Raw genomic sequence first — 12784 nt, forward strand, 5'->3', positions numbered from 1 at the left:
GATGAATGAGTAACCAAGATGTAGATGCTCCCACTAGAATATTACTCAGTCATGCAGAGGAGCAAAGGTAGACTGCAGGTGGGCACAGCGGAGGCTGCCCCAGCTTAAGCCCCTGCCAGCAGTATTGGCCAAGTCTTGGCTTGGACCAAAAGGAGAAATTATTTGAGAGGAAATGTCAGCCTCCTCCTTGCACTGGAACCCCAGGTTACCCTGCTGCTTGGAACTCTGAGCAGGTAGTACCTTCGTGTTGCTATTGATTGACCAGGTGGTGGTGGTGGTTTTTTTTAATACTGGGGGTTGAACCCAGAACCTTCTCACAAAGCTGTATCCCCAGTGCTCTCTTACATTTTGTTTTATTTCGACACAGGGTCTTGCTAAGTTCCCAAAGCTGGGCTTGAACTTGCAGTGCTCCTGCCTCAGCTCCCAAGAGTGCTGGGATTATTGGCCTTGACCAAACTACCCATCGCCTTGAACTGCAGCCCCTGACAGGAGGCACGGGGCTGAGGGAAGGCTGAGAGGGGGCAGGGCTCCCCCTTCACTGGTTTCTGGCAGTGGAGGAGACGGATGAGAGTCGCTCCAGGCGACGCGCCATCAGCCACCCCAGCGCTGCCCAGCGCCTTCCCCTTTGTTGTCCTCCCCCGCTGCCTCTACAGGGGCGTCTCTGCCCTGACCCGGGTTCCCTGTGTCTTGTCCAGGTCGCCCCCCGCCCCGGGGCACGCGTCCAGCCCCGGGTGGCTGCATCCAGCCCCGGGGCCCCATCGAGCAGGTGTACCAGGAGATCGCCATCCTCAAGAAGCTGGACCACCCCAACGTGGTGAAGCTGGTGGAGGTGAGTCCGGGCATCGGCCCCCTGGGTGCACATGCCTGTCACTCCTTGGCAGGGTCGGCCGGCTCCCACCAGGCAGCTCCCGTGGGGCCAGGAGCCTAGGGCCGCAGACTCCCAGGCCACTGCTGTGTCACGCCATCACAGCCCTGTGTCAGACTACTCTCTGCTCATTTCATGGATGTGTCCCCGTGCACAGGTGGGGACACAGGCCAAGGACCGTGAGCTTGCCCCTCACCCCTTTCTGCACACCTGTGGGTAGTTGTGGGGTAAAAGCAGCCACACAGTCTATGTAAACAAATGGACAAGGTTGTGTCGCAATAAAACTTTATTTACAAAAACGTGAAAGGCTGGATTGGGCCGTCCCGCTGCAGTTTGCCAGCCCCTGCTCTGGGTCAGCAGCTCTTCCGCTTTCCATCTTGAGAGCCCTTTGTGCTTGTAAAAATTATTGAATAACTCAAAGTGTTCCTGCTTGTGTGGGTTATGATTATTCATATGTACCGCATTAGAATATACACTGAGAAATGTAAAAATTATTTGGGAAGCTGGGTGTGGTGGTGCACGGCTGAATCCCAGCATCTGGGAGAAGCACCCCTCAGCAGGAGGGGCGCTGTGCGTTCAAGGCCAGCCTGGGCTCCATGGTGAGCTCAAGGCCAGCCTGAACTGCACAGTGAGACCCTGCCTCAAAAAACCAAAAATCAAACAAATAACACATAAAATGAAAATAGTTTCACCTGGAGACTTCTTAGAAGCGACTTGGGGACCCTGAAGGCCCCCATTTGCCATGCCTCTGGTTGAGGTGATGACTGGAAGCAGCATGCCATGAGCTAGTGCTGGGCATCCGAAGCCCGTGGGGTGGGGAGGGCGCCAGGAGGCTGCCTCGGGGCACGTGAGGGTTGAGGTGCCCTGGCTGTCCCCTGATGGGAGACACAGGGTGGGCTTTGTAGAGTGCATGCCAAGGGCCTGGGCCTTCGCCAGGGCGAGCATCCCTGCATGTGGCGGACGGGAGTCTGGGGGTAGCGTGGGGTTCCAGTGGCTGCCCCCGTCCTTGCCCAGAGCCTGCTGGGTGTCTGGGTACCTCCCATGCCTTCCATTGTGACCCGAAGAGGACTAGAAGGTGCCGCCCCCTCGGGCCCCGTGGGCACAGTCCCCCGCCGCCTCTCACAGCTGCCTTCTCTCTCTCCTCTGCTCCTCCCTGGCTGCTCTGGGCGGCTGTGCTGACAGGTACTGGATGACCCCAATGAAGACCATCTGTACATGGGTAAGAGAGCCCTGTCCGCCCTGCCCCGCACCCTGGGACACCCCACTAACCACAGCTCCCCTTCTCGGGTCCAGCCGGCCCCCAGATAGCCCCACAGAAGGCCCTGGGTGGAGACAGGAAGTGGAGGGGAGTTCTTGCTGGGATTTACAATCCGGGTCTCCTTGTTGCCTTGCGTGCTACACCTGCTCCAGGCTGAGTGCTGTTAGGGCCTGAGGCCTGGGAGTGAGGAGGAGGCCCTGCTCTGAGGAAGTTGTGTTTGCATACGGAAAGGCGGTGGGTGTGGTGGCGCACGCCTCTGATCCCAGAACCCTTGGTTTAATCCCCAGCGCTACAAAAGTAATTAAAATAAATGATGAATTCATCACAGTAAATAAGTATTAGGAATTTATAATAAAATTATGAGAGGAAGATTTATGAAAATGTGGACACCATACTACCTCAGTGTTTCTCAAATATGGCCCTGCTCTCAACCCGAGTACGTGAGATAATTTGGGGTGGTAATGGAAAGAAAACATTTTAGAAAATTTTTTTGTATTTAACATTGCATATGAAAAACAACCAGTGTCTAAACTCATAATTTCATGTCTGTTATTACCTAGGACAAGGCTAGAAAATTAGAAATTGAAGCCAGACGTGGTGGTGCACACGTGTAATTCTGGCTACTTGGGAGGCTGAGGCAGGTGGGTCAAAAGCTGAAGGCCAGCCCGGGCAACTTTTCAAGCAACACCTGGTCTTGAAATTTAAAAAAAAAAGGAAAAAAGAGTGGGGGAACGAAGCTTACTGGTACACTTGCCTAGTATCTGGGGCTGTAGGTTCAATCCCCACTACGACAAAAACTAAAATTAGAAGTTGAATTGATTTAAAGAAAATAATAATTTCCATGGTTCCCGTGGTATGTAATGTAGCCAGGGTGTAAACACGGTAGCAGGTGATCGAAGGCTGATAAAGTGTGATGGAAATCATGGTGGCCAAGCGTTGTTCTCACTGAGCCCCGCAAGGCCTGGCTGTCTCTGTGGAGGCTGCTTGTTGGATCTTCAGCATTCTGACGGGAGCTGCCCGTCCTCAGGGACGTCACCCAGGCTCTGCAGGTGACAGCTGTCCAGGAAAATCAAGTATCCTCGAGTGGAGTCTGAGGAGGAGTGTGCCCTGGTGGGGGCTGGGAGAGCGCACGGCTCTGTGGGGGTGTCTCACTGAGGCCACACTTCACAGGACAAGGGGCCAGGTGGCAGAGGCATTTCACACCGCTGTAGAACTTGGCTTTGACCTGGAGCCAGACGGGAGCCGTTAGGAGTGACTAAAGTCAGGGAAGAGTTTCCTGAGCTGTGGGAGCTGGGAGCCTCCTGGCCCTAGTGCCTCACTCCCTGGTCCTGGCTGGCTGGAGGCCCCTTGCGGTGATGTGTCACTTTCTAGCCACAGTGGGGTGGGCTGACAACACACAGATGAGGCCGCAGACATCAGGAAGGGGCTTGAACCACACGCCTGACCCCACAAGGAAGAAAACTCCAATTCTGTTTCTTGGGTCTAAAAACACTCAGCTGGTGTTGGGGATGCTGTAATCCCAGCACTTTCCGTGGCTGAGGCCGGGGGATTGCAAGTTCTAGCCCACCTAGGCAGCTCAGCATTTGAAAGAGACCCCAACTCAGAAACAAAGGGGAGATGTAGCTCAGTGGCAGAAAAAATATTCCCACCCACACTCAACTCCAAGAGTAGCCGAGCTGGCCCAAGCTTCCCGGGTACCTGGCAGGTGGGAGGAAGTACAGGGATTCCTGAAGCTTGCAGGCCAAGATGTAAATAACCAAGGCAGGAGAGGCTGGAGCCCTAACCCCAGCTCGAGGCAGGAGCAGCTGTGCCCTAACTCGGGGACACGGTGCCCGAGGAGCTGGGTGACTGGGGACCCCGTTTAGGCCCAGTGACCCCACCGCAGCCCCGCAGCACAGGTGAGGGCTGAGAGCCTTCCTCCTTTGCCCGGTTCTCCCTGGCTGCTGGGCCCTTGACCATCTGAACCCTACAGGCTCAGCCGGGCTGGCGTCTGCGATCTCGGGTCCTTTGCCCCCAAAGGGAACTTGGCACAGAGGGTCTTGAGTTCCCTAGTTCATGGGCCTCAGTCGTTGCCGCCCTGCTTGGTTTCTCCAGCTGGCTGAGAGCTGGGCAGGGTGGGAGGAGATGGCTTTGCAGTTTCCTGGTCTAACAGTTTTCCCTTTCTCCCTGCAGTGTTCGAACTGGTCAACCAAGGGTAAGTGTGACGCCGGCGGGGAGGGCGCAGCGGGCTCTGGGGGAGAGGGGCAGGGCCTGGGGCTGGCGTGCGGCTCACGGAGCGCCCTCTGCAGGCCTGTCATGGAGGTGCCCACCCTCAAGCCGCTCTCGGAGGACCAGGCCCGCTTCTACTTCCAGGATCTGATCAAAGGCATTGAGTACCGTAAGCGGGGCTCTTAGCGTAAGCGGGGCTCTTAGCGTCGGAGCTGGGGTGCAAGCCAGGGAAATAGCCGGAGGAGGCGCCCTCGCCAAAGGGAAATCTTGCCCTTGCTCCAGAGAAATGAGTCATAGCACGGTGGGAGCCGGGCGCTGCAAGGGCCCCCACTTACTGGGGATCCCATTAACCTCCTCCAGCCTTGGCTCCCTGCTCTAAGAGGGAGACAGCATCTCACCAGGGCTGACATCTGCCAGGATACACTGCAGTTCTAACTGGCAGGTGTTGTGGGGAAGCCCCGCTCTTGTCCCTGCCTTTCCCGTGGGGTCGACGTGGGGTCAGGGGTGAGTGTGAAGCATTAGCACGGGGCTGGGCCCGGCGGGCTGGTGCTCAACAGCTCGAGCGGCTGACTCTATTACTCACGCCATCGTCTTCATTGTCACTGCCGCCGAAACACAGCTGGGGCTTCCGGACCACGCTGTCTTCCAGCCAGTCAGACGGCCACGCCCCGATTCTGTCTGTGGGTCACAGCGCAGTCCCCCTGCCCTGAGCTCTGTTGGTTCAGTGGGCAAAATGAGTGCTGGCCATTGGTAGATGAAGCGGTGTTCAGCAGCCCCAGCTGCTCAGTAGAGACTCTACACGCTGTCACGAGTGACTTAGCCGTAACAGGCAAAGTACTCGGACAGTCTGTCTTGGGAACGGGGTAAACTTCCGAGTGAGCGCTGCCTGGCAGGTATTGGAGGGGAGGCTGGAGCAGGGGCTGGGGCTGTGGGGGACGAGTCGTCTGGGTGCTGTGCTGTCTGCCTCTGGGCCGCCCAGCTCCATGGGGAACCTCACGGCACTTTCCTGCCCTGTCTGTCTCTGCTACTGGTGTCTGTCCTGCCCCCAGTACACTACCAGAAGATCATCCACCGAGACATCAAGCCTTCCAACCTACTGGTGGGAGATGATGGCCACATCAAGATCGCCGATTTCGGAGTCAGCAATGAGTTCAAGGGCAGCGACGCCCTCCTGTCCAACACAGTGGGCACACCCGCCTTCATGGCGCCCGAGTCACTCTCAGAGACCCGCAAGATCTTCTCTGGGAAGGTAGGTTTGGACCTGTTGAGCAGCCGACTTCTTCCTGTGTTAGGGCAGCAAAGACCCGACTCAAACAGGCTGAAACAGAAAATCCACTGGGTCCAGGAGCTGGGGAGTGGGTGTGTTTGGCTTTGGGCGTGGCCAGATGCCGGAACCCAAACAGGGATCTGATTCTCTCCGTTGTCCATCCCCCCAGCTTTCAGCTGTTTTCCTGAACTGATTTCCTTAGATGGTAGACAGTCACCAGCACCTCCAAGCTACCTTCTGTCAGTTTAGGGACAACTTCACTAAGCACAAGTAGCCTCTCTCTGAATAGCAACAGCAAAAAACCTAGGGCTGGCTGTGATTGGCTGAGCATGGGTCATGTGCCCATCCTGGGATGACCAATCCCTCTGGCTGAGGAAAATGGTGTTCTCATTGGCCAGGCCTAGATCACATGCCCATCAAGGAGGCTGGAGGACAGGAGCAGCCCCACCCCAACTGCATGGCTTGGGAGTCATGAAGAAGTGGTCCCAGAGGAAGGCTGGAGTTGACCTTCCTTGCCCCTGCCTGCCATGCTAACTAAGCCCTTTCTCCTGCAGGCCTTAGATGTCTGGGCAATGGGTGTGACGCTGTACTGCTTTGTCTTTGGCCAGGTAAGAAGGTAGGATGTCCTGACTTCTAGGTGACCTCCTGGATTAATGCTGGCAGATAGTACTTACTCATTTGAAAGTTCCATATTGTATTATACTTCCTTCCTGAATGTACATATCTGTATATAATACTTTTATCTGACAAAAGGTCTGATGAGGCCAGCCATGGTGGCACATGCCTGTAGTCCCAGCACTTGAGAGGCTGAGGCAGGAAGATTGCTTTGTTTTTAAGGCTAGCCTGGGTTACATAGTGAATGCAAGGCCAGTCTAAACTAGATAGTCAGTGCCTGTCTCAAAAAAAAAAAAAGTTTTTAAGGATTGTTGGGAGTTCCAGACCAGCCTGGGCTACAGAGTGAGCACAAGGCCAGCCTGAACTGCATAGCGAGACCCTATCTCTAAAAGACCAAAAAAAAAAAAAAAAAAAAGTTTAAAAAGCTCTGATGGAACAGAAATATTGGCAGAGAATCTGGAGTTTGTAGACAGTACGCTGAGGCAAGGGCAATAGATGTGCCCCCTCTCTCCACTTGTGAGCCTGAGCTGGACATCACTAATCCATAGCTGCACTTTCCTGCTGAGCCAAGGCAGACATCACTAATCAATAACGGAACCTGATATTCTTTTCAAGTGTGCCTAGATGCTGTTAGGGACAGAATTGGACTGGGAATTAAAGTCCATTTGGTGTTACTGATTTATGGAGTGCTGTTCTGTTATTTTGTTGTGGTTATTTTGCTGTGATTGTTTCAATGTTGTTGTTTTTGGGTCTGTCTGTCTCTCTCTTACAATCCTAGGGATTGAGCCCAGGGATCACTGAGCTACATCCCTAGTCCTTTAATGCTTTTATTTGGGGGAAAAGCTCTTGCTAAATTGCCCAGGCTGGCGTCAAACTTGTGATCCACCTATGTGTATGGAATTGTAGGCATTTGCTATTGTGCCTGGCTAGGGCCTTCTCTTTTTAACTGTGATGTTCACTTTGATTCTGCAAGCAACAAGAGTGTGGATTTTCCCCCTTTTTTTCCCCTCAAATATTCATTCCTTCAGTATTGTGTCTCAAATTAGCTACAGTGGCAATAGCCACGTTGGGTGATTTTTTCCCTTTTTATAAGTTTCTCCTGCCTCAGCCTTCTAAGTACTGGGGTTACAGGTGTTCACCAACATGCCCGGCTTCAAAATAAAAAAATTTAAGAGGGGCCGGGGATATCATTTAGTGTAAGGGTGCAAGGTGCAATCTTCATTCCCTTTCGCCCCCCCGCCCCCAGAAAAGAGTTTATAACTGCTCCCCTCAACATTTGAGGTTGAGAATATTTTTCAATCATACAACAGAGTTGAAGGACTTGTATGTAAAATCTATGACCCCGTGTCTTGGTTACTTTTCTCTCGTTGCTGAGACAAAATACCCAATGCCCAAAATTAAGGGAGGAAAGGTTTATTTAGCTCACAGTTTGTGGGGGTTTCAGTCCATACTCGGCTGGCTCAGAGGCAGAGTGGCACAAGGCAGAGGGCAAGAGTGCATGGCAGAGGAAGACAGCAAAAGCAAGGAGCACAAGGGAGGGGGAGCGGCAAGCGGCCTCTTTCCCTTCCTTACGTCGTATACAAACTGTCCGCCCCAGGACGTGGCAGCACTCACACCCATAATCCCAACATATGGACCAATCAAAAATCTAGAAGCCCACCCCATGACTGCATGAGGCTTTGGGGGACATCCAGACACAAACCATAACACCCTGCCAGCAGGATTCTACCAAATGTTTCACAGTACCCCCCTTTATTTTGGGGGTCTCCATCTCCTTGCCATTTTTATTTTTTGATATATTACAGAGTAAGTTGCCAACATCATTGCTCTTCCAACAGCTTCACAGTGTAGCAGGCATTAGCTAGGATTCAGTATGAATCTGTGGTCCTTTTTTTGGGGGGGGGCGTTAAATTTGCCTGCCATGAGATGTGTAGCCGTTAAGAGTTGTTTTCTGTGGGCCAGGGATATCGCTCAGTGGCATGGGTGCGATTCCTGGTGCAAAAAGAAAAGGAGTTGCTTCTCTGCTGAGCCCGAGCTGGTGGTGGTTACCCTTTTGCCGCCCAAACTCAAAACCCTGCTGGTCATTGTCCTTGGACGGGAGCGTGCCAGATGGCTTTCTGCCCCCTTTGCCAGCCCTCTCCGCCCCGCGCGCGCTCCCCCCGTCTGTGTTCCTTCTCTCCAGCAACACAGCCTGAGTCCTGTGAGGCTGGTGGCCGTGTGCGTGTGTCAAGTCACTTTGTCACCAGGAGGTGTAGTGCAAAGCGCAGGCTCCAGAGTTCGCCCCCGTGAGGTGCAGATCCTGCATGTCCTTCCCAGGACACATGGCCCCTCTCAACTGATTTCTTCTCTTCAGCACGATGAGGAAAACACTGGTAGTTTTTTCTTTTTGGGTGCTAGAGGCAGAACCCGGGGCCTTGCACATGCTAAGATGCGCTCTACCACCGAGCCACATCCCGGCCGCTGAGCCCTTTGCTTGCTGTTCTTAAGGCTTCGAGAGGGTGCGCAGAGATAATTCGTGCTGTCATGAATTCAGCGACAGTTATGACCCCTCTGTGTTAGGAATATTTCTAGACCCTGGGGAATGCACAGAGAGGAAGCAGAAACAGATTCCTGCCCTCCTGGAGTGGATATTCCCCCGGAGGAGTTGAACAATTAGCAGATAGACACAGTGTCAGGGACAAGCAGTTTCGGGGAGACCCCGTCCACACGGGTGCCACAGCCATCGCCGCGCTGGGCAGTGACTGGAGCAGGGATGGGACTCCCATGTGGCTCTGCAAAGCCTTCCCTGAGGGAGTTTTGGTCACACAGCTGCGTGCCAGAGAGAAGCCTTGCACACTTCGGTGGGAGGATTGTTCTCGGGGAGAGGCCCGGGTGACATGTGAGTCACAGAAAGCCCCAGATTGAGCCCCTGGCATCACTGCCCTACTGCAAGGCCTTGGGCGGTGGCCTTCGTGTTTGTATTGGTCCCTGGCTGATGGGTGGAGGAAGGTGTTTGCTTTTCTGTAAATAGCAGTGTACAGTGTCGTCTTGGGAAGGGTTCCAGCCCTTCTAGAACCTTCCAGGTCTTTCTGGAACCTTGAGGGATGGCACCGGCTCCCGCCCAGATGGGCCTGGGGTTGTCAGCGCCTCTCCTGTAGCCCATGTGGAGGGGAGCCGCGCAGGGGCCTGTGATGTGGCAGCCAGTGGCTGCTGCTCTTCTGTCTTCCCAGTGCCCCTTCATGGACGAGCGCATCATGAGCCTGCACAGTAAGATCAAGAGCCAGGCCCTGGAGTTCCCAGACCAGTGAGTGCTGCCGCCCGCGCTGCCGCCTCCCCGCTGGCCTCGAGGCGCTACGTCCTGTCTCCCTCTCATGCCGTGTCTCCCACCCGCAGGCCTGACATAGCTGAGGACTTGAAAGACCTGATCACCCGTATGTTGGACAAGAACCCCGAGTCGAGGATTGTGGTGCCAGAAATCAAGGTACGTGGGGCTTCCTGGCCGCAGAGACTGAGCCCAAGGTTTGCCTGCGTCCCGTGCTTGGCATTGTTTGGTTCAGCCCTGCCTCAGCCAAGCCCCGCCCTGGTCCACAGCACACACTGCTGCCCTCCACGTCCTGGGGCCTCTGGACTGCTGGGGCTGGCCAGGGCTGGGGAGGAGGCTTTGGGGTTGCATCTTCTGGCAGGCGGAGTGGGCTCTAGGAGCAGTCACTTGCAGCCCTCACGCGCTCTGGTTGCCTCAGGCTGGCAGTGTCTACTCTGCGGACCAGTCGGGCTGGGCCTCTGTGTGCTCAGCAGCCGGGTCCTTCCCTTGACCCTTGTCAGAGCCGTGGGCCCCTGAGGAAACCGCAAGAGCGTGGGAGGAAGCAGAGCGCCTCAGCCTCCCCAGCCTGCTGGGTGCCGCCCTCTTACAGGAGGCACTCTTTGGAGAGACCCCTGTCCCCAGTGCCACACGCACAGGCGTGGCTCCTTGAGGAACCTCGAGAGGTGCTCAGGGTCCTCCCAGGCCTGGAAGGAGGCCTGTGGGAGTCCCTCCCACAGATAGGGACTTAGAGCCAGGGAAGGGTGGGTAGGTGCTAGCCTGGGTCCTCTCCTGGTGGTGTCCTTCCTGCTGGTCTCACTGTGTCCCGTCTGCCGTGGGGAAAATGTTACCTGCTCCGAGCTGAGCCTTCTGGATGTCAGGGAGAGTCACGGAGGGGTGATAGGTGCCCCTGGCAGCCCGCAAGGCTGATGCCAAATTCCGGTCACTTCTGCCAAGACCTGGGCTGGTGGAGAGCTGGGCCCGTGCACCCTCAGCCGCTTTGCTCCTCCTCCTGTGCTGTCTCTGGCTGCTCTGCGCCTCCCTCCACCATGCCCTGCCTCTGCCTGGCCACCAGCCTTCTGCATGCCCGGCCCCTGGCCCGGCGCCCTTCTGCATGCCCCTGGGAGCCGGCTGCGCCCGCCCCTCACCCCTCCTGTCGTTCATTGAAGCTGCACCCCTGGGTCACGAGGCATGGGGCCGAGCCGTTGCCATCAGAGGACGAGAACTGCACACTGGTCGAGGTGACCGAAGAGGAGGTCGAGAATTCGGTCAAACACATCCCCAGCCTGGCGACCGTGGTAAGGCGGGATGGCACCTGAGAGTAGGGACAGAGAGGCCCCGAGCTGGGCCCAGTGAGGATAGACACCGGGGAGCACAGGGGCTGAGAGTCAGGGGACGGCCGGGGCTGCCCCGTCCCCAGCCGCCGGCCCTGGCCCCGGGCCTCGGTCACCGCTCAGGCCTGGCGGCCCTGTGGCTGCCATGTGACCCTGGAGAGGGGCCGTCCCCTTTGAGGCCGTGCTGGCCCTCCTGGGGCCCCCGCTTCCAGAGCAGGGCCAGGAGGAGCAGCCAGGAGGAGGAAGACCAGGCAGGAGGCGGATGGCTGAGCGGAGGTCCCCAGGCAGAGGCACTTGGTCACGTCTGCTGCAGGGGCAGTGAGCAGGGCCGGGCGGGGGCTCCCACCAGGCACAAGGCAGGTTTTCCCAGCGCCTGAGGGTGAGATTTGCCTCAGGAGCCACTGAGACACCCATTGGGCCTTGAACTTGGGTCCTGGTCCCAGCCGGCGCCTGGCTGCAGGAGGAGCCTGGGATTGGGCTCCAGGCGGCTGTCTCCCCGCATGGCCACCTTTAAGGCCTGGCCTGTGTTTGGCCAGCACTGGCCACGGGGGCAGGCAGGTAGGCGCTGGGCTCTGGACCCGGGAGAGCCTGCAAAGACAGCGGGCAGCCCCGAAGGGACCTGGGGAGCCCGATGCCAGCCTGCTCCTTCTCCTCTGCTGCCCGCTTCTGCTTCGCGCGCTGTCCTCTCTTCTGGAACCAACGCTCTAGGGCGGGCACTGATCCAGCCTCTTCCTCCCCACGGGCCCTCTCGGTGACCCTTACCGTGACAGGTGCCAGAGGTGGGGGGCGGCACGGGTGTCAGGTCTGCACCCACTCCCGTCACTGACTCAGTCCCCTCCCCTGCAGTTTCTTGGGGAATGGAATGGCATTTGTCGTTTTGAAACACTTGAACACAGTGGTGGCTTGGGCAGGCGTGCAGTTGGGATGGCTTCCTGGCATAAGGCCCTGCGCACCAGGGCGGGGACAGCATAGGCAGTGTCCTGCAGTGCAAGGGGGCTAGGCCAGCGGAAGCTTCCAGAAAGCCAGGACCGCTGAGACAGGTGAGGCGGAGCAGAGAGGTGCGACACAGATTTAAATCTCGAACTGGAGCGGGGAAGTTTCTGCGGGGTGCAGCGCGGCTGGGACAGGGAGGGCCGGGCGGGTGCTGGGCTGGGGTCCCCGTCGGGACCGATGAGGTCTGGCCCCCTCTGTGGCTTCAGTAGGTTTCTCGGTAGCAAATGCTTGCCGAGGCCCATCCTGTCCAGGCTCGGTACAGAGAGGAGCAAGGGCCAGCACCAGCTTGCGGGGTGCTCCTGGCCTTGGGACAAAGGTACCCCAGTGAGGAGGAGCGCACCAGGTGTCTGTGGGGAGGGCAGGGCCATCTCCAGGGCGACACCACCACCAGGAGCACAGAGCAGGGGCTGGTGTGACACGGGGCCATGGGCGTGTTTGCCCTGCTGAGAGCTGGCTGCCACGTGAGAGCCTCTCTGGTGACACGGCCTCCCGTCTCCAAGTGGCGCTTTTCTTCCTGTCTTTGTGGCGGTAGAACGCAGGCAACGTCGAACTAGCCATCTCGAGAACTTCCATTTTGTGAACTTCCGTGGTATTTAGGGCATTCGTGGTTTTACACAGTTATCACCTTGATGGTTCTCAAACATTTTTCTCACCTCAAGAGAAACCTCTTAAAAGAAAAAAAAAAGAGAAACCTCTTGTTGGGTGCAGTGGCCCATGCCTATAATCCTAGCTACACAGGAGGCTGAAGCAGGAGGATTGGAAGTTTGGGCAGCTTAGTGACTCAGCAAGACCCTGTCCCAAAAAATGGGCTGAGGTTGTAACTCAGTGCAATAACTGGGTTGAGTCCCCAGTACCATAGACACACACACACACACACACACACACACACCCACCCAAAAAGAAAGGAGCCAGGCATGGCGGCATACACCTGTAATCCCAGCACTCGGGAGGCTGAGGCAGGAGGATA

General features: G+C 56.5%; 1 protein-coding gene across 6 annotated transcripts in view; it reads left to right on the plus strand.

Annotated features, from left to right (window-relative positions):
- Camkk2 (calcium/calmodulin-dependent protein kinase kinase 2, beta) overlaps nucleotides 1-12784 on the plus strand; it is a 29614-nt gene that overhangs the window by 8589 nt on the left and 8241 nt on the right. For 4 of the 6 annotated variants that reach the window (XM_013503675.1, XM_005403133.2, XM_013503677.1 and 1 more), the window contains exons 6-14: nucleotides 696-829; nucleotides 2048-2084; nucleotides 4296-4317; nucleotides 4412-4500; nucleotides 5381-5580; nucleotides 6153-6206; nucleotides 9423-9496; nucleotides 9586-9673; nucleotides 10660-10788. In XM_013503675.1, the coding sequence (XP_013359129.1) occupies nucleotides 696-829; nucleotides 2048-2084; nucleotides 4296-4317; nucleotides 4412-4500; nucleotides 5381-5580; nucleotides 6153-6206; nucleotides 9423-9496; nucleotides 9586-9673; nucleotides 10660-10788 (827 nt within the window). The remainder of the gene's footprint in view (nucleotides 1-695; nucleotides 830-2047; nucleotides 2085-4295; nucleotides 4318-4411; nucleotides 4501-5380; nucleotides 5581-6152; nucleotides 6207-9422; nucleotides 9497-9585; nucleotides 9674-10659; nucleotides 10789-12784) is intronic. The other 2 variants (XM_013503676.1, XM_005403135.2) reach the window with 1 other exon arrangement.

The sequence above is a fragment of the Chinchilla lanigera genome, unplaced genomic scaffold, assembly GCF_000276665.1.
Source record: "Chinchilla lanigera isolate Chin_1 unplaced genomic scaffold, ChiLan1.0 scaffold00081, whole genome shotgun sequence".
In the NCBI taxonomy this organism is placed as follows: domain Eukaryota; kingdom Metazoa; phylum Chordata; class Mammalia; order Rodentia; family Chinchillidae; genus Chinchilla; species Chinchilla lanigera.